The following is a 27255-nucleotide window of genomic DNA, read 5'->3' as shown; positions in this document are numbered from 1 at the left end:
AAGTCAAACCTGGTTTGGAACTGTGTTTCAGATTTTCATAGGTTAGAAATAATCGAAAAACATTCCGTGGGCGTCCATATGGTACAGTGTTGCTCTTCCTCATTCCAAAGGCATGCTGACAGTAAGGAAATATTGGCCACTGCAGCTTTTATTTTACATGTGAGGGAGTGGGGAGAGAAAGCCTATTGTCTCTCTCTCACAAATGGTGACTTTGAAAATGTTTTGGAAGGGGGGGGGAAGCAGCTGCCCCACTGCTCCCGCTTCAGTTCAGTCCCTATTCCTCAACCCCTCCAAAATAGTGGTGGTAAGTTGGTTCAAACCCTGCTTTTCAGCCAAGATTTTCTTCCATAGTGGCTAATAATAATAATAAAAAATAGCATAGGCTTACCATATTTTTCAGCCTAATATACCTCCAGAGGATGTTGTGAGGCTAAAGCAGCAATCTCACTGCTGTTAATCAAATTATAAAGTTGCACTGGAGCTGAGGAGGCAGGTGTGACTTACAGTGTGATAAATCACGGTACTAAATGATAACTGCATGGTGACCAGAAGTTCTCACTGTGCTGTATGTTCTGTAAACATAGAGGAATGGACAGCGGAAACATGGAACCAGAAGTGTGGGAAACACGGATATGGTCAGAACATGTAGTACGGAATAAGCATAAAAGAACACACACAACTATATCCAACAGTTACATTAACATACAGATAAGTATACAGGGTTCTACCATAATGTGTAGTTCGCCAAGCCTGGAATGCTATATAAACTTACCTGGAAGTAAACCCTTCTGAACTTAATGACTTGGGCTTCTGACTAGACATGCCTAGGATTGCTCCGTAAGTTAGGGTGGCCATATGGAAAGGAGATACAAAAGAGGGCAGGGCTCCTGCAGCTTTAACTGTTGTGATGAAGAGGGAATTTCACCAGGTGCTGCATGCATACAAATGACATGTGCTGAAATTCCCTTTTCTATACAACTGTTAAAGATACAGGAGCCCTGTCCTCCTTGCCACAATGAGGCACGTTAAGGCTCTCGTGTTTAACAGGAAGAAAAACTGATGCTTTAGTTCTGCTGAATCTGCTCCATTTCCAGTTGCAGAGGTCTTAAAGTGTGCTCCTGGAGGTGTTAACGGGGATTGGTATGGACAAGCAACCACAGCCTAGTAGTGAGACAGTTCCCGCCCTGTAGCTGATGGGGGATCTTGTATTGCTGTTCATCCTTTATTTCACCTAACTCTAAAGCTACTCCTTCCATCTCTTTGATAGACGTTATCATTATCTCCTAATTCAACAGTGTGGAGAGCTCCTTTCACCACACAGGAATCCAGACGATTCCTCAGCTTAAGTGAGAAACTTTTAATGCCAGTCTTTTTTCCCCTTCTCATTTCTTTTTTCTTTGGCCAAAATGCCTACAGCATCCATGTCTCCAAAGACTCCATTACTGAAGAACAAGGAGTAAAGAGAAGGAGACTAGTCTCTATGGGCCTTTCTGGTGTTTCAGCAGGTAACTGTGAGAACAAGCCATCAGGGGGCTGTCTATACACACAGAAAGCCCCAGGGTGGATGCGTGGTGGTACTGCATCGATTATACAACCCATCAGCCACCTTGCAGCCATGACGGGCTTTCCCACGAAGCTGTGAAGAAATTTTTTGGGGACTAAGGCCTTAGCTAGACCTAAGGTTTATCCCGGGATTGTCCTGGGGTCGTCCCTGCCTGCTCCCGGGATATCCTGTGTGTCATTTACATGAACAGGGATGATCCTGGGATAAACCTTAGGTCTAGCTAAGGCCTTAGTCTGACTTTTTCTCTGGAGCGAGGCGAGTATGGAGCATCCAGTGTCTATCCTCACTTCAGAGTCATGGCTTCAGAGTCACTTCAGGTGGTGACCCCTGATGGGTCATTGTCCACCTTGGTGGAGGGTGGGCCTTTCCACCAGAAACTCCATGCTTTTGCTGCTGCATCGGGATTAGCTGCCACCCTCCCAAAGCAACAAAAGCATGGGTGTGTGTGTGTTGCTCATCACACCGGCAACCTGCTGCTTTATAGGCAGCCCCTAGGTGTGGGAAAGAAAGACCTGTATCCTAAAGGCTCTTGAGAGGAGCTGAAATGCCACCAATTTACTTAATAAATAATCTGCTGAAAGTTACACTCAGAGACTAGAGTTAGGGTGGCAATGTTTCCATTTGCCAAAAATGTGTGGACCAGTAAACGTAGATTACATTCACAGTGGTGGTGAACTGTGGGCTTTAAATAAATAAATCTGTGCAGACTACATTTTAAATGCACTGGTTTGTTCCTATGAAATGGCCCATAGATCTTAAGAAGCCTCCCCCAACTTGGCATTAGGATGGATGAATCTGTAAATTTTGGGTTCTCTCAGGTCTCTTTTTTCCAAACTTAAGTTCAGTTTCCTGAACTTTGAGAATTTCTCCACTATTAATTTCAGTTCATCCAAAAAAAAAAAAGGGGGGGGGAAATTGCATGAAAACCCAGAAGCATTTTCCTGCACATTTCTCCTGATGCCCAATGTACACATTTTTCTTGCATTCAATGTTCCTAATATAATGCATATTTCAACATTATTTTCTCTAATATATGCAATTTTTGATTGGAGAAATCCATTGCAAATTTGGAGAAGTGTGCATTTTGGAGGAGAAGTGTGCATTTTGGTGTTTCAGTTCCCGTAGTGGACTGAAAGTGTGAAATTTCTCTCCCATCCCTACCTCTTGTTCTCCAGATGTTTGGGACTTCAACTCCTATCAGCACCAGCCACCATGGCCAAAGGAATGAAATGCTGGTAATTGTAGTCCAAAACAACTGGAGGGCATCAAGCTGAGCAATGCAGCCTTATATAATTTCTCTTGAATGTCTCCTGGTAGCTTTTCAGAGGGCTTCATCATGAGAAGAACTCCAAGTCATTGGAACATCTTGAGCTTTGTAAAAGGCATGGGTTGTCCAAACGTTAGCTCTCCCACCTCCACCTTCTTAACCTTCCAGTAGATCTCTGCTTCCATCATATGATTCATGTGCTTAATATTGTATGCCACAAGCTATATACATTGAAGACGAAGCTCTTCATTTCCAAAAGACTGTGGAAAGGCAAGTGATCTGTAATAAACATGCCAGGCAAATCTGGATTTGTAATGGTGGTTACTTTGCCTTCCACTTATATACCAGGACGGGATAGAGATGTGGCATGCAGCTGTTCTAAATTCCATCAGCCTTTAAAAACCTTGGTTGAAGCCATGGTAGGAGCAAGTAAGCTAGGCTCCTAAGACCTGGCCATGGGACTTTCCTGGAGTGTCTTTCCCTCAGCCTTTTCCTCGTTGCCTGCAATAAAACAAGGGCTCTGTGCCTCCAGAAACACTGTATTACACTGGTTTGGGGAATGAGAAGGCATTGCCTGCCAAGCAAATTAAAGCTGACGGCAAACTCCTCAGACTCTCTTTAAATCCCAAGACTGGTAGTTTCCAAATCCCAAAGCTATTTTATTTTGATTCCCCCTCTCCACTCCCCACCCCACCCCATTTCAGAAGGGCCCAAAACTTCAGGTTTGGCTGGATTCACTTGGCTGACAAATTTAACAAGGAGCCAGCAACTAACTCTCTCTCTCTCTCTCTCTCTCTCTCTCTCACACACACACACACACACACACACACACACACACACGTGTGTGTAATACTCATCTACACATGTCTGCGTGTGTAATACTCATCTACACACGTGGAAACTAACCAACATATAAACAGTCTTTACTGTTTGGGTTACAGCCCAGTGTTCTGTGAGAGCTTTTGCGATGGGTTCTGAACACAGAAATAAGACACTAAGGGAAGGAAAAGATGGGAGACAAAGAAGAGGTAGGAGGGAAACCGTTGACAGAGCAAGACAAAAGAATGTGAGATATATATATATATATATATATATATATATATATATATATATCCTTTTAAAAAGGAGGGAATTGGAGAATCCCAGCAAAAATCTAATGATTTATTGGAGAAACCCAAAGGAATATAAAAGCTACTGTATGACATTTACCACATAGCCCATTATGTTGAATAAGTTGGAAGGACAAGATGGGAACTTCAATTGGGGGAGGGGGTGGGTGGAGAGAATAACAAGGATTCCTTTGTAAATCTCATTAGAGTGGCTGAAATTTATTTTCTAGAATTAAGGGGAGTGGGGCAATTGGAAATATTTCTTTGTCAGCCAATTAAAATGACGGTTTCTGAAAAGTTAATGGGACCCATCTGGATCTCAGCTGCAGTCAGGAGTGTTAAATCAGAAACTATTCCATCAATAGCCAGCTTGGACCAATATAAAACATTTACAGTGAATTGATGGCCAATACCGGGGGATGTGGAAGCCAATTGCCTCGACTTCTTTTCCAGAGCTTCCAGGATACGTTCGTCATTCTTGCCTTAAAGGGACAGTCTGTCTTTTTCCAGGAATGAGACGGTACTAGGCAAGAGCCTGTTTTTCAGAAATCCAGATCTCAGCAGAACAATTGGATTGGATTTTATTATAATGATGAAAGGCACGTTTATGTTTTTAATTCACTGGTTAATGTTCACAGAGCATCCTAAAGATGAGGTGTCAGGGTTAAGATTTATTGATAGAACCAGGCAAACAGCTGAGCACATTTTCCATAAAGATTTGCTTGGATGTAGGAAATGAAGTTGATTCATAGCTAGGGTTGTCCCACTTTTGATTTAAAAGCAGGATCTTCCATTCCTTACTTGCCTGTCAAACCATTGCAGTCACAATTCGCACCATCACTCATATGCACACTGAAGATTTAAAAAGCCACAAAGCAAACAAACAAACAAAATAAATTCAAATCATAGTGCAAGGAAAAGAACCTGTTGCCCCCCAAATGTCATTAGACTCTAATTTTCATCAGCCCCAGGCCATATGGCTAATGGCTTTTGATGGTGGGAGTGGTAGTCCAACAATATCTAGAAAGCCATAGATTTCCCCACCCTAATTGGTAGTTGTTACCTACAATGGTCCCATTCAGGAGACACCTTAAACCATCACTTTAACCATGGTGGTGAAGCCAGCAAGCTAGCCTGTGTTCAGAAGACACCTTAAACCGTGACTTTAACCATGGTAAATAAGGCTTTTTGCCTTATTCACCATATTTCTTGCTTAACCACCATAATTAAAGCCGTGGTTTAAGGTGTTTTCTGAACTATTGTTTCAATAGCTCCAGATCAGACATTTTATCAAAGAGGAATAAGAGATAAAGCAACTCAGGCGTTTGACAAAGTTGGCTTGTGAGATAATTTTGGCGACAGACCCAGAGACCAAACAAGTATTACATCATATTGATCAAATCTAAAGATCCTTTAAAAAGCCTATAGGGTTGCCTGGGTGAGAGGTTTTGGAACTCTTATTTCGGAGAGGGTATGTCAAAAATATATGGGGCAGATAAGCATTTCCCTATTCTTAGTACCTGAAAGAGGACTCTGACGTCCACCCCTCCTTTATCCAGGCATTTCCCTATTATCCCTTCACACCTAGGATAATAAGGCCAAGGAGTGGGACGTCACTGTCAAATCAGCTGTACACACTATATCACCAAATGGCGGACGATGCCGGTGCTGCGGGAGGAGGAGGTGGTGGTGCTGGTGGTGGAGCAGCAGCTGCTGCCAGGGGTGGCTTTCGAGGAGGCTTTGGCAGTGGAGGCCGAGGCCGTGGTAGAGGCCATGGACGAGGGCGTGGGGCCCGAGGAGGCAAAGCTGAAGACAAAGAATGGATTCCAGTCACCAAACTTGGTCGCCTGGTCAAGGACATGAAAATCAAGTCTCTGGAAGAGATTTACCTTTTCTCCCTTCCAATCAAGGAGTCTGAAATCATCGACTTTTTCCTGGGCTCCTCTTTGAAGGATGAGGTTTTGAAGATTATGCCTGTTCAGAAACAAACCCGTGCCGGTCAGCGCACCAGGTTCAAGGCCTTTGTCGCCATTGGGGACTACAACGGCCACGTTGGTCTCGGAGTCAAATGCTCCAAAGAAGTTGCCACTGCAATTCGCGGGGCCATCATCTTGGCGAAACTGTCCATTGTGCCAGTGAGGCGAGGCTACTGGGGTAATAAGATTGGCAAGCCCCACACCGTACCATGCAAGGTAACAGGCCGGTGCGGCTCTGTCCTGGTTCGTCTCATCCCTGCACCGCGTGGTACTGGAATTGTGTCTGCACCAGTTCCCAAGAAACTACTGATTATGGCTGGTATCGACGACTGTTACACGTCAGCAAGGGGTTGCACAGCCACCTTGGGCAACTTTGCTAAGGCCACCTTTGATGCCATCTCCAAGACCTACAGTTATCTGACCTCTGGAAAGAGACTGTGTTCACAAAATCTCCTTACCAGGAGTTCACTGATCATCTGGCAAAGACCCATGCTGCCAGAGTGTCTGTGCAGAGGACCCAGGCAGCTGCTGTGGCAACTACTTAAAAGATTCTGTACACTGCCCTAGCTAACATTCTATGCTCACCACAATTAATTGTGTCAAATTTATCACTTTTACTGGAGCGAGAATTGCCAGATGTACAAGCTGGGTTTAGAAAAAGCAGAGGAACTAGAGACCAAATTGCCAATATCCGCTGGATAATGGATAAAGCCAGGGAGTTCCAGAAAAACATCTATTTCTGTTTTATTGACTATTCAAAGCCTTTGACTGCGTGGATCATAACAAACTGTGGCAAGTTCTTGGTGGTATGGGGATACCAAGTCATCTTGTCTGCTTCCTGAGGAATCTGTATAACGAACAAGTAGCAACGGTAAGAACAGACCACGGAACAACGGACTGGTTTAAGATTGGGAAAGGAGTACGGCAGGGTTGTATACTCTCACCTTACCTATTCAACTTGTATGCAGAACACATCATGCTATGTGCTGGGCTTGACGAATCCAAGGCTGGAGTTAAAATCGTAGGAAGAAACATTAACAATCTCAGATATGCAGATGACACCACTTTGATGGCTGAAAGCGAGGAGGACCTGAGGAGCCTTATGACAAAGGTGAAAGAAGAAAGTGCAAAAGCTGGGTTGCAGTTAAACCTCAAAAAAAAACAAGATTATGGCCACCAGCTTGATTGATAACTGGCAAATAGAGGGAGAAAACGTGGAGGCAGTGACAGACTTTGTATTTCTGGGCGCAAAGATTACTGCAGATACTGACTGCAGCCAGGAAATCAGAAGACGTTTACTTCTTGGGAGGAGAGCAATGACAAATCTTGATAAAATAGTTAAGAGCAGAGACACCACACTGACAACAAAGGTCCGCATAGTTAAAGCAATGGTATTCCCAGTAGTAACCTATGGCTGCGAGAGCTGGACCATAAGGAAAGCTGAGCGAAGGAAGATAGATGCTTTTGAACTGTGGTGTTGAGGAAAAATCGGAGAGTGCCTTGGACTGCAAGAAGATCAAACCAGTCTATACTCCAGGAAATAAAGCCAGACTGCTCACTTGAGGGAATGGTATTAAAGGCAAAACTGAAGTACTTTGGCCACATAATGAGAAGACAGCATACCCTGGAGAAGAGGCTGATGCTAGGGAAAGTGGAAGAGGGGCCGACCAAGGGCAAGATGGATGGATGATATTCTGGAGGTGACAGACTTGACCTTGGTGGAGCTAGGGGTGGCAACGGCCGACAGAAAGCTCTGGCGTGGGCTGGTCCATGAAGTCACGAAGAGTAGGAAACGACTGAACGAATAAACAACAACCCGGGGGGGTGGGGGCAGGATTGAGGCTGAGAAAGAGAGCCTGAACTAGGGCCACCTAATGAGTTCATAACATAGGCGGGATTTACACCAGGGACTTTCTAACTGGTAATTCAGTCTTGTCACTGCTGTGCTACACCAGCTCTCAATTAACATGGGATGGATATAAGCAAGTAAAAGGTTACAGATATGTAGGATTTGTTTCGCTCAGCATATTAGATGACATTATACCCTCACATTACATGCAAATGCATCTCATGAAACCAACAGTTAACTTATTTTTAAATTAAAGGCACCTTTGGGAGGAGATACTTTGAGTAGAAGAACAATCAGAACAAGCAGTATTTAACTTTTTGTCTGCCCTGCTGATCCCCCCTGTAGAAGTCCAGACACATGTTTATCCTTGCAAATGCATGCCTGACTCCCTTGGGGGAAAGCAGCTGTGAGGGATGGGGTGACTGGAATGATAGGGACACTCCCCCCCTTGTTCAAAAGCACCCAGTCCTGAAGCTGTTGCTTGCTCCCCCTCCCCCGCAACAAAAAAAGAGTCTGCTTTCCCTCAAAAGATGCTAAGAGCTTCTCTACACAAGTGATTTATTGCATGCTTGTGGTTGGTTACTCACAGAAATTTGTGGGTCCTTTTCATGACATCGTCAACGTCCAATGCCACTCCTGCCATTTCCCAGCATTTTATAAAACCCTGAAAATACAGTCATAAATGGAAAATGTGCTGTAAAGCAGTGCCATCTGCTGGTGGTAAAATTGAAATTTGTGAGAAGGATCAGGCAAAAACAAGGGGGGAGCATGTGTATTCCCCGTAGTACCCTATGGCTGTGAGAGCTGGACCATAAGGAAAGCTGAGCGAAGGAAGATAGATGCTTTTGAACTGTGGTGTTGGAGGAAAATTCTGAGAGTGCCTTGGACTGCAGGAAGATCAAACCAGTCCATACTCCAGGAAATAAAGCCAGACTGCTCACTTGAGGGAATGGTATTAAAGGCAAAACTGAAGTACTTTGGCCACATAATGAGAAGACAGAACACCCTGGAGAAGAGGCTGATGCTAGGGAAAGTGGAAGGCAAAAGGAAGAGGGGCCAACCAAGGGCAAGATGGATGGATGATATTCTGGAGGGGACAGACTTGACCTTGGGGGAGCTAGGGGTGGCGACAGCCGACAGAAAGCTCTGGCGTGGGCTGGTCCATGAAGTCACGAAGAGTCGGAAGCGACTGAACGAATAAACAACAACAACATAGTTTGAGGAAGTGGATTAAGTGCTAATGTATGCGGTAGCATAAACGATGACCAAACTCAGTAACACAAAATAAATTTGGTATTTACATGATGTTGCTTCAGTGCTATAGATGTTGTTATTATCTCACCACCCTTCTAAATGTTCCTCAGGAATTGTCAAAAACCCTCCTCTGACATCACTGACTCTCCTCTCCACCCAGGTAGAACCAAACAAGTCAATCATACACAAGTCCCAACCCTGAAAAACTAAATTCATTCATATTAATATAATAAAACACATTAACCTATGAATCAGGCAATTTTTTTTCACAGGGACCAAGACAAGAATTTGTTTAGATCTTACAGCACAACACCCCAAAATGAACAGGATATGTTTGGATATTTAAAATGTGGTACAATTGATGCAGATTCACATCATAAGTGATGGATTCTTCCCATTGTTTGAAGCTGCTGGACTCGGGTATCACAGATAATTAACCAAGTAACAGGTTAAAATGATGAGATGCATTAAAGTCAATGTCGCTAACTTTCATAAAAGCTGTTGCTGACAACAAATGTGAAAATGTGATTGTTAACCTTTTTGACAGCAGCAAGAATTGTTCTTGCCCATCACTGAAAAACTCTTTTGTTCCCTCTACTAGAGAATGGCTATTAAAAGTACTGGAAAACATTCATATAAACAAATTAACCATTACGAGTTATAAAAAACAAAGTTACTTGAACTGAATGTTTTTCTAAATGTAGTAGAAAGTTTTGATGTTTTTGTATTTTGGTAATACTAAGTTATAGATTATGATGATGACTATTATTATCATTAAAATAATTATACGTAAAATTTCCAGCCACTGCCTACCACTCATTTGCTCAGTCATTCACAATCTCTTATTGTCATCATTGGAGGCTCCGTTCTGGGTCTCCTTTGCTATCTGAGGTTAGGGAGAGGGTCGCCTTGATTGTGGCACCCAGTATATAGAATGGCCTCCCCAGAGAAGCTGGCATTATGTGAGTATTGAGTAGTGGTTAAAGTGTTGGACTGGGATTTGAGAGTCCCCACTTGGTCATGAAGCTCAGTAGGTGACTTTGGGCCAGTCATTGACTCTTAGCTTAACCTACTTCACAGGGTTGCCATGTGGATAAACTGGAAAGGAAGAGGACCATGTGCGCCATCTTGGATTCTTTACAAAAGGAAAAAAGGTGAGATATAAATGTATCAATTTATTGTTATCAAATTATTATTATTATTTCTCTCTTTTCTTGCTGGTGGCACTTTTTCTAGAAGAACATGATGGGCTTTGCCAAGTCATGCTGTCTTTTACTGATTCAGAAATTTCCTGACTATTGTACATGTTTTAAGTGTGATTGCTTTCTGGATGTTGGCTGGATGTATTTTGATAGGCCTAGTTTCTGAAGGTTTCCTGTAAAAAAAAAAATTAGTGCGATGACGGTGACTGATGTTACTAACAGAAAAACTGTTACTTTTTCCTGTTGCCATAGTTCTTTAACTTCCATAGACAGTGGTGTACATTTCCCCCTCTTTTCCTCTAACTTTTCTACAATATTTTTGACATTGGGTATTTCTATGTCAATGAAGTAGGTGTGTTTTTCTTTTTTATTTATGACTATTATGTCTGGTCGATTGCAAAGTATTATGTTGTCCGTATGACTTGTTCTGTTCCGTTGTTGTTGTTGTTGTTCCAAATGGAGACCTTTAAAAAAAGAATGCTGGTTTAATCTGTTATTCTGAATTTTAACAAGCTTTGTAATTCTTACAATTTTAGTAACTTTTAGTAAACGTTACATAACCATTGTTTTTACTAATGTACGCCACATAATTCCAGATGGCAAAGGACCCAGCAGGAGACTTTCAACGGTCTGTTAGATTTGGGGCAGGCTCACGTGGATATGAAAGTATCTTCATCATTTCTTTGGTGATGTTGACCTATGGCTGTCAAGCTGGTAACCTGGAGAACCATCTTTACCATTAATTTTCTTGCTGTAGTAAGAGACACCACTGGTGTGGTGGGACAGAAGGCACTTACTCAGCTGTCACTGACAAGGAGATCTCCCTTGGCATCATGAAGTCACAACAGAAATTGTGGAGTTTCCTGTCCCTTGATCACCACTCAAAAGTGGTGTCTGAGGCCTACCTCCTCCCCATCTCACCAGCTGCATCTTCATGGTGCACTAGGAGAATTGCAGTACAAATGATTCTTTGAGTTGCCAAGTTGGTACCTTTATTTTGACTATAGGACCCATTAAATGTATTTATTTATTTCTATAGCTGAAGCTCTCTGGGCAGCTCACAAAAATTAAAACCACAAGGTACAGTATAACTTTCAAGCATCAGACTTACCTAATCTTTGAAGGACTGCATCCTTGGTGTATTTGTAAACATACGATTGTAACTATGTTGAATAATGTCTTGAATCCCGAGTAAGGTTTTGAATCTTCAACTTTAAGTCAAAGGGCATTTCATATTTGTATTGGATGTCACACATTGCTGCGTATGATCTCCCAATTGAAAACCCTTGTTGGTGGTCTCAGTTTGCACAGATGAAATTAGCATGCCTTTATCAGTTACCAGTCTGATAGAAAAATGAGCCAAACAGTTCTGTTTTTTCTCTTTCGTTCCAAAGAAGTTCAGATCCGCTGCCAGCATGTTGAGACTGCTAAACTTCAAGCAGTGAGGAGGGATAGAGGGAATCCTATAAGCTATTTTGTAACACAGCTTTGGGAAGAACAAAAGTGCCCTGGAGATTTAAAAAGACTAACTCCTTATTAGGAAACAAAGCTAAAGAGGATAAGGTAGGGTGACCATGTGGAAAGGAGGACAGGGCTCCTGTAACTTTAACAGTTGTATTGAAAAGGGAATTTCGGTAGGTGTCATTTGTATGCATGCAGCACCTGGTGGAATTCCCTCATCATCACAAGAGTTAAAGCTGCAGGAGCCCTGCTCCTTTTTGGATCTGGACACTCTACCTAAGAGGGCACCCTAATCAGATAAGGGGGGTGGGGGTAATTCTGACAAAATTAGAGGCAGTTCTTCAGGTATTCCTATACTTAAGAATCCTGTACTTAAGTAGCCACCCACTGCACCATTGTTCATATAAGGTGACACACCAATATTATCTGTCAGCAAAATGCATTTAGGGCAAGTCTCCACAATATGGCAGGCACATAGAAGGTGGTTAAGTAGCTTTCATGCAGAGGCTTCTCTGCACTGCAGTAACCTCATGTAGATTTATCCCCAGCATCATGTGGAGAGCCTCCATGTCCCTGGCAGCTAGGAACCTCACCACAATAATGCTGAAAAACTCCTACAGTGATCTGATGTAACAGGGTTGTACATGATGAACCATGAAGTCAAAGATGCTTCCAGTAGCTGCCACCACATGAAAAGTATGCTGACACCTAGGTGACTTCCACATGAGGCTACTATTGCCTAATTCATGTCTTCCAGTTGTAACCCAACCAGTTTTCCTATTTCAGCCATCATTTTTTCTTACCCTAATCTGACTGCTACAAACATGACCACAATGATATTTTTTCCTGGCAGTGCTCTCCCGCCGCCTTTTCTTTTTACCCACGATGTCTTGGAACCAAAATATCTGGCACATAGTATTTTGGCATAATAAACATTGCAGCCAAAAGTGTTGCTACTTAGCCAGATTCCCAAGACACCACCTCTCTGAGGGTCTCCAAAACCCAGAGTCAGCCCAAGTGAGAGTAGTAGAAGTTGATAAATTGTAGAACCTCAGACATGTATTCTAATGCCATTTTGATTGTGGAAAGGAAGAAGCAAGTGATCACACTGGAAGATTTTTCCTACTCATTTGCAAATCAAGATTACATTTATATGGACATACCCTGCCTTTTCACTAAGAAAATGGTACTCAAGGTGCTCACCTCACCCAATATGGTCTACTTTGGCTGGCAGCAACTCACCAGGACATGAAGAGCCATGCTGGATGAGACCAAAAGGCTATCTAGTCCAGTGTTTGGTTTGCACAGTGGGCATCCAAATGCCCACAAGCAGGACATAAGCATAATTATGCGCTGTGGCATCCCGGTTGTGGAATGAGCTCCCCAGAGAGGTCCGCTTGGCGCCTACACTGTACTGCTTTCGTCGCCAGCTGAAGACCTTTTTATTCACTCAGTATTTTAACACTTAATTTTAACTTAAATTTAAATTTTACTGTTTTAACTCTGTATTTTAATCTTATATCAACTTTGCTGTGTGTTTTTATCCTGGTTGCGCTTTTTATACTGTATTTTGTAATTGTGTTTTAACCTGTTGGGTGTTTTACTGTGGTTTTAATTTTTGTGAACCGCCCAGAGAGCTTCGGCTATTGGGCGGTATAAAAATGTAATAAATAAATAAATAAATAAATAAATTACATGTTCCCCAGCAGCTGGTATGGAGAGGCCTACTGTCTTTGAAAGTGGAGATAATATACAGCCACCATGACTGGTAGCCATTGATAGCCATATCCTCCATGAATGTGTTTAATCCTCTTTTTAAGTTGTCCAAGTTGATGGCCATCACCCCATCTTGTGGTAGCGATTTCCATAGATCAACTATGTGCAGTGTGAAGAAATGCTTCCTTTGTAAAGCTAAATAGCTCCAAATGTTGTCTTTCCTCATAGGGGAGTTGCTCCAGCACTTTTATCATTTTAGTTGCCCTTTTCAGCACCTTTTCCAGCTCTATGACGTACTCAGGCAGAAGCCACCTCCTAGATGACCCTTTTAATTGGAAATACCAGAAGCTGAACCTGGGACCTTCTGCATGGAAAGCATGTGCTCTACCACTCACCTATGGCCGCTTCACTACACCACAAAGCTTAATAGGTGAATGTAAAGATAAAAAAAAGATGAGGATGAATTCACACCTTATTCTTCAGTACACAATGACTACAATGACATCACACACATTTTGTGCTGACTCCCATCACCTCAAACCTAACCCACTTCAGAAGAGGGCATTTAAAGTTTCAGCTGTTGGCAGTGCAACTAATTTCCATTAATTTTTGTCCAGAATATTCCGTTTGTAGAACTGAATGTGGACCGGAACACAAATGTTCATACATTTCCAAGCTTGTGATGTCAGTTGCTGTGCAGCAACAACAAATGCATTTGAAAAAATGCATAGATTGGAAAAATGTGCATAAAAATATTCATACTTTTGAAAAATGCCCACAAACACGCTTTAGTTAATGGGAAGAAAATGTGTACAATTTAAAAATCCACACAATTGATGCATCCAGTTGGTAAAATACGCATAAAAATATGCATGAATTTTCATGTTGAAGAAGAATTCACAGTTAGGGAGGTCCGTCGCTGTGAAACCTGGTCTTTTGGGGGCTTTGCAGACTCCCCCTGAGCCACCAACACATTTGTGTGCATAGCTGCAAGGCTTCCCCCCGAATCCTGGAAATCCCCCCCCTACTTTTTGTGTGTAAATAGAAATGCGTGCAAATTGCAGTTGCAATTTGCATAATGTATGCAAACTGCAGCTGAAATTTGCACAAATATGCAAATTACAGCCAAAATGTGCATAAATTACACAAATAGCAATTTGCACATATTTCTATTTAGACTTTTTTTTACAAGGGAAATCCACCAAGTGGCCCAACTCTATGCAGATTGGGGCCATAGCTAGATGGGGTGATATCCTGGGGTGATCCCTGGGATTGTCCCTGTGCATCCATATGACGCACAGGGGATCCCGGGAGCAGGGAAAGATGATCCCTCCCTTTCCCCAGGATATGCCCCTACTCTTTCAGCCCGCTTTTTCTGCAGTCTCGGGCTGATCCCAAGACCGCGGAACGTGTGGGTGTCACGGTTTGTCCTGGCTCCTTACAATTATTCTCAAGGAGACGGGGCGCAGAGCTCCATCGGGGGTGGTGGTGGGGAGTGGGGGGGAAATCCTGACTTTTTGCGCAGGAGTGCTCGTGCACTCTTCTCCTTTAACAAAAAACAAAACAAAATGGCGGTTGCGATGTCCTGTTCTTCCGAGGCCGGTGCCCACCACTGTAAACAGAGGGGGAGATCTCGCGATAACAATATCACGAGATCCTCACCGCTCCGTTGCAGTAGACCCATAGGTCTAGCTGAGGCTTGAGTTGGGCCAACTCATGGGAAAACGAGCCAAAGTCCAATGGGAGGGCAAGTTGACGAAAGCCCGGTGAGTTGCATCCCCTAGATGGATTCCTCCAACTTTTCTGTTTACAATCTGACATGAACACAAGTTGGAACAGGCTTTAAATGGAATTTGGAGAACCTCGATAAGCTTGTGTTTTGGCACATCTCTGTCTGCTATGAGTTGAGTGATGTATACATAAATATACATAGACATATACAAATACATATATTTGTACTTTAACATAAAAAGTGCTGCCCACACACATCCCAAGTAGCCAAATTCTTTCGAAGACTAAAACTGCAGCATTCTATTTAAAGTGTTGTACAAATATTAACTAAACCTCCTACTCATGGAACTGAACTGGAACGTGTCTTGGCCAAAGACCTTATGTCACTTGTCTGGAGCTATGCAACAAATTAGTGATGGAGCCACTAATAAGGTTGGGAAGCTCTTAGTCCTGATTCACTAGACGTTGTTCCCTTTCTTGTGGCTGTCAATAAAGCAGCACCCAGCTCTTTCCTTCTCCCATTGGCCTGCTGATTTTTCTTGGTTTCCCCCCACTATTTTTCCACTGAGTCATCCAGCACGGAAAGTTCCATTTAAATAATTTTCCCCTTTGTTTTTGGATGAAAGCTCAGAGAGCTGTAAAATGCAGAAGTCGGCATCTCCCATCTAGTTTTCCTTGGAGGAAATGAGAACTTAACAAAAGTTTTATTGACTCCATCATGAAACCAGCAACAGACCAAACAGACGTAGTGAGTGAGATGTGGTTCAGCCTGAAAAGGGGGCCATTTTTCTGCCAAATTGTCTTTTAAAGCACTTACAGTGATGCATAGAGTTATATGATCAAAACTGTCCTAATTCTGTGACTAGGGCCTCAGCTAGACCAAGGGGTTTACCCATGACAATCTTGCACTTTTATGATCATGAGATCGTCGCACTGGTCCACACGGCGTGCGACATCGGGCTGCCATTTTTTTTAAAGAAGGAGCGCATGAGCGCTCGTGTGCATAAGGTAAGTCTTTTTTAAAAAACAATTATTTTCCCCATTCCCCCCCCCGCCCCCAATGGGTGCAGAGCGGTTTGTCCCGGCTCCTCACGAGTAACTGCGAGGAGCCAGGACAAACTGTGATGACAGCCCACAGAGTGCACGAACGCTCATGAGCAAAATGTAAGTGTTTTTTTTTTTTTTTTGCACTTTTCTTCACTCTCCCAACCCTGCGCCCCGTGCGTGGGTCCCGGCTCCTTGCGAGTAACCATGAGGAGCCGGGGCTAACCGCAATGCCAGCCCACATATTCTGTGGTCTCAGGATCATCCCAAGACCATGGAAAAAATGGGCCTAAAGTGCAGGGCGAGATCCCGGGACAAGGGAGGGATCATCCCTCCCCAGGATCCCCTGTGCATCATGTGAACGCACAGGGACGATATCGGGGATCACTCTGGGATAAAGCCCTGTCTAGTTATGACCTAGGAATGCCATACTATACTAATGTTATTGGAAGCAAAGAAAGACAATTAGCTGCATTTTGAACAAACAAAATACAGCTGATTGTCTTAGCTCCCATCATCCCTGACTATTGGCCTTGTTGGATGGGGCTGATTGGAATGGGAATCCAACAACATCTGGAGAACCACAGGTTCTCTACCCTTGAAATAGGCAACCTGGTGATTTCTAGATGCTTTGGACTACAACTTCTTCTAATTATTATTATTATTATTATTATTATTATTATTATTATTATTATTATTATTATCCTGCCTTTTCCACAATACTCAAGGCAGCCTTACAAATTAAAACATGTATAATTAAAACAGATAGAAATATACAAAAATTAAAAATATTATTAAACATACTACAATATTAAAACATTAAAAATATTTATATATATATATATATATATATATATATATATATATATATATATCTCCAGTATAAAAACAATGCATAAACAGAGGTCCAGACTACCCCCAAAGGCAAGCCAGAACAGAAAAGTTTTAGCTTGCCTCCAGAAACACACTATGGAGGGTGCCAGTCTAGCTTCCCTGGGAAGGGAGTTCCAGAGCCCTGGGGCAGCCACCGAGAAGCCCTCTCCCACGTCCCTACCAGGGGTGCCTGTGATGGTGGTGGGAGTGAGAGAAGGGCCTCCCCTGTTATGGGAATTGCAGTCCAAAACATATGGAGGGTGTCAGATTGCCTTCACCTGGGCTAGTGCAGCCTGTTTCCCAACAGTAGTCAGCCAGATGCCTCTGGAAATCTCATAAACCAAGTCAACACAAATTATTCACTAAGGCTAATTCTGTGGCTGGTGTAAATTATGCAAATTAAGCCTTAGCCTATTGCTCAGTTAAAGATTTTGATGCAGTAAATACATTCCATTGGAAACGTCATTTCCCCCCCCCCTTGCCTAGTAAGTGAAAGTGTTGTTTCTGCTGGCATCATTGCTCCTTGAATTTCAGATCTTTTCTCCCAGGCAGGAGAATTTCTAAATCCCGCAACTGGGGCATGCACAGTTGCCACCGTTGTTCCTTCTGTTCATTAGCATCTTTCCGCTCTTCTGCGATATCTCCTATGCATTGACAAAATGCTACCTCCTCCCCACCCACCCCCAGCTACCTGGGTGTGATTGTAGACATTTACCTATCAAAATGATTGTTACGCCTCCTCCCATATGTACCTACCCGGACCTTAAGATCATCTACAGGGGCCCTTCTCCATGAGCCCCTGCCAAAGGAAGTGAGGCAGGTGGCTACTAAGAGGAGGGCTTTCTCCGCTGTGGCACCCCGGTTGTGGAACGAGCTCCCCAGAGAGGTCCGCCTGGCGCCTACACTGTACTCCTTTCGTCACCAGCTGAAGACCTTTTTATTCACTCAGTATTTTAACACTTAATTTTAACTTAAATCATACTGTTTTAACTCTGTATTTTAACCTTATACCAATTTTGCTGCGTGGTTTTATCCTGGTTGTGCTTTTTATATTGTATTTTGTATTTGTGTTTTTTAACTTATTGTTTGTTTTATGATGGTTTTAATTTTTGTGAACCGCCCAGAGAGCTTCGGCTATTGGGCGGTATAAAAATGTAATAAATAAATAAATAAATAAATAAATAAATACTTTATGGGAAGCTTGTTGTTAAAACACCACTCGAAAGTATATTGACACAACCATATGGATGATCACCTGTTTGCACTGTTAATTTAAGCAGGGAGGGGACACAAAGAAACTGAAATCTGTGCATGTGCAGCACATGGTACAAAAGTGAGAACTTAAGGGAACAATAGAGAATGTCTCATTCATTGTTTGCAATTTGGAAAAAAGACCAGGTGTAAAAACTAGGGAGAAATTGAGATCAGGAGAATTTTGGAAACCTCTTTCTCTCTCTCTTCCTTCCTCTCTCCCTCCAAAATGTCCTTTTCAGAACGTTAGCAAATATATGATGTCCCCCTCTCTTTCCAAGAGTCCCCCTGGTTTCCTCACAGCAGGCCACCAAGACCCAAAGCCAACCCCCCTACCCAATCCATGCCTAGTCTAATTCTGTTTGACTTGGTCCTGTGTTGAGCAGGAATGTTAATGAGCCCCCCAGAAGAAAGACGTCTCTGGGAAAGCAAGGTAGGGGGAATGCTGTAAAAAATAATCCCAAGCATAATTATTTTTATTTTCATATTCTCCCTGCTGGCTCTGTCCAAAGAACTCACGTTAGAGGTCAGTGCCTTGTGGAGGCAACACCAGGAAGTCACTGGGGTCCTTTGGTTCAAGGCGTCCAATTGACATGCCTGTCTGTCGGGGTCTCTAGTAAGCCTGTTTTGTAGTTTGTAGAGATATGGCAAGGAAAGAGCTAAGTGCTTACATAGGCAAATTAGACTTGACAAATGGTAAAGAATTCCTCCATTATGGGAATTTTTCCAGCCTCTCTGGCATTCCAACTTTAATGCATGATGAAAGACCCAGCAATAACAAGCAATGTCTTTACTGGTCATTCCAATGAGTTCCACCTCCCGTCTATTCCAACATTATACATCCCTAACAGTAGCACAAAGGTAGGTAAAAAAAAAAAAAAAGGAGCATTTTCATCTAAGACTCCTTAAGTAATTGGAGAGCCCCCAAAAATCACAAAACCATTGGTTTATTGGCATCCATGCCAAAGAGCAGTAGATACTCTGTTGGAGGAAAGGAGCCTCTATTAGGGCCAAGGTAACTAATTTGTGGCTCCAGCTGGATTTCATATCATGAGGTAGCCGGTAAGCCCTTTCTCTTGGTTTTGGAGTAGACTCTTTATAATGTTGTTTACAGGGTAAATGAATGGCTCCTTCTGTCTGGATGTGTCAGAAGTTAGCTCAAAATATATTGCTGAAGATGATTAATAAGAATACAAACATGGGTGCATGTGGCCTTCTCGATCCATCAGTGGGGAATCCAATCCCATCTAGAATCAGGTGGGTTTTTGTTTTGTTTTTAAAAAAGAAAGAATATTGTTCAAAACTGGATGGGAACAAAAGCGAGTTGTCTGAAAGTTGACATTATGGAGGCGTTTCATCTGGGTTAATTGTTTTCTTTTGGATTTAAATCCCCACGTCAGTGCAGCCTTCTAAGAAGATGGGGCAGTTCTTCTTGGCTTGATGAAAACCAGAGGCCTCAGCTTCCACAGAGCTTCCATTCCACAGTTCTGTAGTCCCATGTTTTAAGGAAATCTTGACATTCTGAACGCACAAATATAAAATGCAACTGACAAAAAAATGTTACATTGTTAATTATTCCAAAAATTCTGATCATCCACATCTGCCCCATGTTCTTCTATGCCTTACATCAATATATTCCTATGAAACCACCTCTCTTGCTTATTATCCAGGCTTCTGATTATCCAAGCCTTAATAATGTCCTGGAGCTGATTCCAAGCTATGCAGGTGAAATTCCTGTAAACAGACTATAAGGCCTCAGCTAGTCCTACTGGTCTAGTGCAATGGAAGGGTGGAGATCTCGCAATATTTTTATTGTGAGAGCTCCCCCTCTGTTTACACGCAGAATGCAGTGACCTCAGAGGGAGAGGTTGTCACGCCGCAATTTTTTGTTTTCTTAAAGGGGCAGAGCGCACAAACCCTCGTGCACAAAAGTTACGGCTTTTAAATTATTTTTTACACTTTTCCCCGCTCCCCCCAACCCTACCCCCGATGTGCATGGGTCCCGGCTCCTCGCGAGTTACCACAAGGAGCCGGGACAAACTGCAACGCCAGCCCACACGTTCCGCAGTCTTGGGATCAGCCCGAGATTGCAGTAAAAGTGGGCCTAAAGTGTAGGGCGAGATCCTGGGGCAAGGGAGGGATCATCCTTCCCTGATCCCGGGATCCCCTGTGTGTCATGTGGATGCACAGGGATGATCCTGGGGATCGCCCTGGGATAAAGCCCCATCTAGCTGTGGCCTAAGAAAATTTGTTTCCTTTATAATTAGGTTTCTTTGAATGTCTTTTCCTTGCAATTTCTGGGAATCCAGTCTCAAATCTGTTTACAAATCCAACCTATGGCTCCAAATTCCATGCTTCACTGTTGGCTTTGTATACAGAGTTCTGGGTATCCACTGGTTCCCTGCCCAGCAGTGTAGAGCAGCAGCTGGTAACCAGCTGTCCTATAACAATGCAGTTCCATAAGTCTAAGCCATAAATGATCCGGCCTGGCTTTCAGTCTATCTTTATCCTAAGAGCACTTAGCAACCAATGTGATACAGATGCTAACATCATATTTCTTTTAGTTTCTTCCACTCACCTTCTCGGGTGCTTTCCCAGATCTATTTTTCCATCTTATTTTCTTCCCAGTGGGATATCAAGAGGAGACTCATTTAGTTTTGCTTTTTCTCTCTGTGATTTACGTATATATACCAGCTTTCCCCCAACCAAACACCCCCCAGATGTGTTGGACTGCAACTCCCATAATTCCCAGCCAGCATGACCAATTATGGGAGTTGCAGTCCAAGTTATATCTGGAGGGTACCAAGTTGGGGGCAGGCTGATACACACACACACACACACACACACACACTGAATTCATGGCTATGTCAAGCCATTGTCAATAACCCATTGCCATTCTTTCATTATTTTTTGATATTTCCATCTCTTTTAAAATATATATATTTGTAAGAACATAAGAACAACCATGCTGGATCAGACCAAGGGACCATCCAGTTCAGCATTCTGTTCATACAGTGGCCAAATAGTTGTCAATGGGAAACCCACAAGCAGGACATGGGTGCAACAGCACCCTTTCACCCATGCCCCCCAGCAACTGGGGTACATAGGCATACTGCCTCTGATACTGTAAGTAACGTATAGCCATCATGACCTGTAGCATCAATAGCCTTCTTCCCCAGGAATTTGACTAGCCACACCCCCTTTAAAGCCATCAAAATGGGTGGCCAACACTACATCTGATGGCAGCGGATTCCATAGTTTAACTATATGTTGAGTGAAGATGTAATTCCTTTTATTGATTCTGAATCTCCCACCAATCAGCTTCATAGGATGACCCTGAGTTCTAGTATTATGTGGGAGGGAGAAAAATGTCCCATTCTCTACACCATGCATAATTTTATCTATCATGTCTCCCCTTATTTGCCATTTTTCAAAGCTAAACAATCCCAGCTGTTGTAACCTTCCCTCATAGGGAGATGCTCCAGTCCCTTGATCATTTTAGTTGCCCATTAATGTACTTTCCCCAGCTCTACAAACTTTCTCTCTCTATTAAAGTGAATATACACAGTATTCCAAGTGTGGTCGAACCATATATTTATATAAAGGTTTTTTTTACAGGTGCTGCATACTGGATTGACATTTTCATCACATTGTCCACCACAACCCCGAGAAAAACATACAAACAGTAACATTTGATCAGAAGGATAGCATCTCCAATTTCTGTTACAGTTAGTGAATTCCTTATCTTTCAAAATCCTCTGTCTCCTCATGTTGTTATATTTCTTTTCTGTCAAATGTGCCTTTCCACCATAAATTGACATGTGTTGTCGGTAGTCTCAGTCTGACCTCATTATCATTTGCTTATTGGATAAAACATCTCCAAAATGCATAGAAGTTTTCATCATTGCTGTGTTGTCATTCTACCCATTTTTGTTTTGTTAGTTTTCCATCAGAGCAATTGTCCATAATATCTGCCACCATAGATCTATTGAGATTTCTGAGATTTCCTTCCAGAATCTTGCTATTTCCAGTTGTGCAGCCGCAAAAAAAGGTTAAGAATTCTTTATGCATAAGGTTTTTATTTTCTTCCTCAAATAGTGACAACAATCACAATGCTGGACACACATTAATTTGTTGTTCAGTTATTTTCATACCCCTATTGGCATTCATACGACGCCATCCATTCCTTAATCTGGCTTCAAATCCCATAGTAAATTGTGGTCAATTTCTCAAATTTAGCTAACCATTTCCTGGTGCGGTCAGGCAATAAGCAAAATGACATTATGTGTAGCTAGGGGCTTGGAGTAGAAAAGAACAATTTTTCACTTCACCTGAACAGGAAACTAGTGGATACATCAAATGGGGACTCGTTTACTCAGTAGGCAAAGTTGAAAATAATGTATCATACCATGCTTTTATTTGCATACATTTCACTAACATCCTTTCCCACTTTGAATCAGAGGCACCTGTTGCAAAGAGATTGTTATGAATACATAAATGTGAAGTTAATTCATACTTGTTTTGCCTGAGCAAACTAAGCTTGAATTTATTGATAGGATTGGCAACTGGCCAGGAAAAACAGAAACAAAAAACCCAGCCTGGCTTGCTTTTTAGTACAGTTTAATCTGCAAGTGAAGCTTTACACAGCATGGAGATAAACATTATCACCTGCAAATGCCCAGACATCAACTGCTGTTAATGATATGGCTACTACAGAACCCAGTTAAAATAGGGTGACTGTATGAAAAGGAGGACAGGGCTCCTGTATCTTCAACAGTTGTATTGAAAAGGGAATTTCAGCAGGTGTCATTTGTATATATGGAGAACCTGGTGAAATTCCCTCTTCATCACAACAGTTAAAGCTGCAGGTGCCCTGCCCTCTTTTAAATGTGGTCACTCTAGTATAGCTCCTGCACTTTAACTGTTGTGATAAAGAGGGAATTTCACCAGGTTCTCCATATATGCAAATGACATCTGCTGACATTCCCTTTTGTATGCAACTGTTAAAGATACAGGAGCCCTGTCCTCCTTTTCATATGGTCACCCTATACAGTATAGCTTATCTGTAAAGTAGATTTCCACATACACACAAACAGCATCAATATTTTTAGTATTTGTAGTCTTGAAGAAGACTTAACAGGTCACTTTCATAACATCCCAAAGCAACACATTGTTTTCGGATATAGGCAGCATGAAGCAACAGCACAATCTTCGGGTCAGGGGCCCACAAGTGGAAAGCTAATGGGCACAGAAGTCTTTCTTACAGTACAGATGCAGTGGGCCTGTGGAGAGTGCAAAGTACAACAACCACCCAGATTTCTCAATGCAAGCCTGTTCCAACTGGAAAAAATCACCATCATAATCATAACATGATTTTCCTGGAATATTTCTAATTGTGCCCCTCAGTTTCTTATTGCACCTAGTCAGTTTCACTGTAGTAGGAAAGGAGCAAGTAGAGGACAGGCCAAGAGAGGTGTGATGTGTTTTTTGGCTCCCCTCTTTCAATGTATGTCTTGACTGGTCTTGCAAAGCAGCATTCCAAAACCCAGGGTGGCCTTAGAGCTTTTGCTCCTCTAATTTATTTTTATTTATTTATTTGATGTTTCTCCCCTCCCCACTGCAACTCCTCTTCAACAGGTTCCCAGGATGGCTCGCAAAAAAGTTAAAATTACAATAAAACAACTTAAAACAAGAAACTTTAAAACACCATAGTATAAAACAGCAGTATAAAATCAGTCAGCAGGTTTAAAACAAACTCCAAAACAACAACATCTAAGCTATGTAGAGAGAATTTAAAAGACTATGGGGGGGAAATGTCTTTGCCTAGTGCCAAAATAATATCAAGGTAGGTTCCAGGTAGGAACATCTGGATCTGGTCCATGCTGTGTGTGTTTCATAGATTTTGTGGTGTGATTTTTTTCTGGATTCCATCCACAGATGGATTCATATTTTTTCTCGTTATGCTGAAAAATATGTAAATAATTTCATAAGGAAGTCTGCAACAATTTACATAATTTATGTTAGTATGTAACATTGTCCCCAGGTCCATTAAGTTGTTCTCTGTGTATATTTTCCATCGTGGCATATATCTCAGGAAAAACGTGTGTATTTTCCTGTGAATAAATTTGTGTAAAATTGGGGGGTGTGGGCAGCCTGCAGCGGATTCTGCAGGTTGGATTCTTAGAAGTCCAAACTCATTTTAATCTGTCTTGAATTTCTCCAGTATCCCTCATTGCCGGTGAGCCTCCCAGCATTCATTGTGTAGAGGCAGGCACAGAAGCAGTCCTTTAGGCATGCGGTTCCAAACTATGAAGGCCTTTTAAGTCAACTCCAACATCAGAGCCCAGAAACCAACTGGGAGCCGGCGCAGTTGGAAAAGCACAAGTGATTGTGAAGCTGGTGGGCCAGCTGTGCCCATTCCTAAATGCCTAAATTACATGCCTGTTTTACATCCAGGTTGGATTACTGCAGTGTGCTCTACATGGGGCTACATTTGAAGACTATTTAAACTATTTAGAACAGGGATGGAGATCCTCCGAACAGCCGAAATCCCAGTGATTCTGCTGGAAAACAAGGCATGCGTGGAGTGCGATTGTGCTTTCTGGAAGAATTGCAATTTGTTAAGAGAAACAGGGTGCCCAAGAATCAGACTGTTTCTCTGAAGAATAGGGCTTCTGACAATCCGCCAAATAGCTCCCCATTCACCCATCAGAATGGCTGGGATTTCAGCTTCATAACGACTGCTGGTAGCATGGCTGCTTCTGGCAGTGGAGCATGGGTGTCCATCCTTGTCATAGATGATCCTATCCAGCCAGGAATGTAAAGGCAAACAAAGCCTATTCAGAGAAATGGTTCTTAAAGAGGCAATCACTTTCCTCTCTTTTGCAGCAATTCCTGAAAAATTGCCCTAAGGAGCATCTTTTGACACTGAGTAAAAGTTTTGATAACTTCTCCCCTTTAATCTCAGACCTACTATTTTATTTATTTATTTAAAACACTTCCTGGCTGCCTTTCAGGGCAGAGGCCTTCACAAGAGGCTTACAACAATAAAATACATAAAATACTAACGGTAATAAAATATTAAAAGCAATAAAAACATGATCAGAATAAAATAGCAATTAAAACAAGAAAAGGAGAGAAAAGGGTACAGCTATACCACAGGTGTACGGTGCAGCCAATACATGTTATTCAGAAGGAAGCCCCACTGAGTTCAGTTAGACTTGCTCCCAGCTAAAGATTGCAGGCTTAGGCTGCAATCCTGTACCCATTCACCTGGGAGTAAGGCCACAGCTAGACCTAAGGTTTATCCTGGGATCATCCAGTGTTCGCCCCTGCCTGAGCACTGGATCCCTTGTGTGTCACCTAGATGAACAGGTTTGACCCCTGGATGATCCAGGGATAAACCTTAGGTCTAGCTATGGCCTAAGTCTATGCATGTTTCCAGCCTGGGAGTTGACTCAGATATAAGTCCCACTGCAGCCATGTGAAGGGGACCTTGGGAACAGCAGCTATGTGAAGGGGACCATGTATTTCTAAGGAGTTATCAGCACTGTTATCAAATTTACATTCCCAGAGCTCTTTGAGGGATGCAATAGGAAATCTGGTATATAATGTATATAAGATTGGTATATGGATAATGTTCAGAGAAAAGATATTACAGGGAAATGAGTTATATAGATCTTATTGTTTTTGTTATTGTTGCTGCTGTGGGAGAGGGAATGTAATATGTATTTTCCTAAATTTAGGGAAATCACAATGCCTCCTAGTGAAGGTTCAAGGCCTTCAGAGACAAAGTAATAAACTCAGGCCTAGAGGCCTGCTGTTTTCCTATTGGGAGGTGTAGTTTCATTTCCCAGTTAAGTTTTATTTCTCCAGTTAAGTTTCATTTCTTCAAGGTTCAAACAGTACTTTCTGTTTTGGGGAAAGAGGGTATATAAAAAAAGAGAAAGCCAGCCAGAGGGAGAGCAGAAAAGGATGAGGGCATGAGGAAGATGCAGTTGTGAAAAGCCTAAATGCAGCTAGGGTAAAGGACTTGCATTTTGCAACTTTTATTTTCTTTTAATGGCTTTGTATCACTCAGCTCTATTGACTAAATACCTTTATTGTAATTCGGCTGTTTTAAAATAGTAACAAACAGTTGCGTTAAGCCACAAGTGTCTGGAGTGTCACCCACCCCACATCTACAGCCTAAATCCCACATTACTTGGAAGGGGAAGGTAAAAAGAAGGAAGGTGGGACTCTTAAGGAAGCAAGAGATCCTTAAAGAGTTGCTCAAGGGGTCCAGGACATAGAAGGAACCCTGACACTCCCTATGGAACTTCCAGCATTTAAACTTTCGACTGCGCTGTTGTGTTATTTCCATAGTCGGTGCAGGTTTTAAAGGGGCGATAGGTGGTGGTGGTGAGTCCCAACGTGTGTGTTTTCATATTTGCACAGATGCAATCCCACTGAGGCCAAAGGAGCTTAGCACGACTCAGAACAGAAGTCTAGCCCCCAAAACATCCACTGGCGCTTGATCTTTCTTGAACATGATTAATCCTTGGAAAAGGCTAACTGACACAGGCATCAATAACTACAGTAACTTGTTATGGCTGCCTCATTCCAGGAGGATTATATGCCTGAGCACTCCTTAAAACATCTAATGAATGTCATTTTGTTTTTATTTTCAGTGTTCATGCGAGTGAAGGGCTAATCGAGGTGTCTAGAATCATGGTGAGAGCAGGGAGGCCTGGTACAAAGCTTCCCACAGGAAACATCGCCGACATACCTCAGGCTTGACCCGAAATGCCCTCCTGCTGCTCAAGACAAGAGGACTCCTGCTGCACCTCTAGTGCAGGTATTGGGCTAAAGTCAGGTGTTCCTGAAGCTTTTTGTGAGTTCCTCTTGTAGACAGGGTTGCCAACTTTATTTCCCCCTGGCAGATGTGGTACTGATGAAAGCTTCACCCACTGAATTTCT

General features: G+C 42.5%; 1 protein-coding gene across 1 annotated transcript; it reads left to right on the top strand.

Moving 5' to 3' along the window:
- The first annotated feature begins 5587 nt into the window (after positions 1-5587).
- LOC134394534 (small ribosomal subunit protein uS5-like) lies at positions 5588-6469 on the top strand. The gene is given in 2 exon segments (XM_063120076.1): positions 5588-6331; positions 6334-6469. Coding segments are annotated over 2 exon segments (870 nt in total). The 5' UTR covers positions 5588-5589; the 3' UTR covers positions 6462-6469.
- The last annotated feature ends 20786 nt before the right edge of the window (positions 6470-27255 follow it).

The sequence above is a fragment of the Elgaria multicarinata genome, chromosome 1, assembly GCF_023053635.1.
Source record: "Elgaria multicarinata webbii isolate HBS135686 ecotype San Diego chromosome 1, rElgMul1.1.pri, whole genome shotgun sequence".
In the NCBI taxonomy this organism is placed as follows: domain Eukaryota; kingdom Metazoa; phylum Chordata; class Lepidosauria; order Squamata; family Anguidae; genus Elgaria; species Elgaria multicarinata.
Note: the sequence above shows the minus strand (reverse complement) of the source record. Positions and strands in the feature narration are given on the sequence as shown.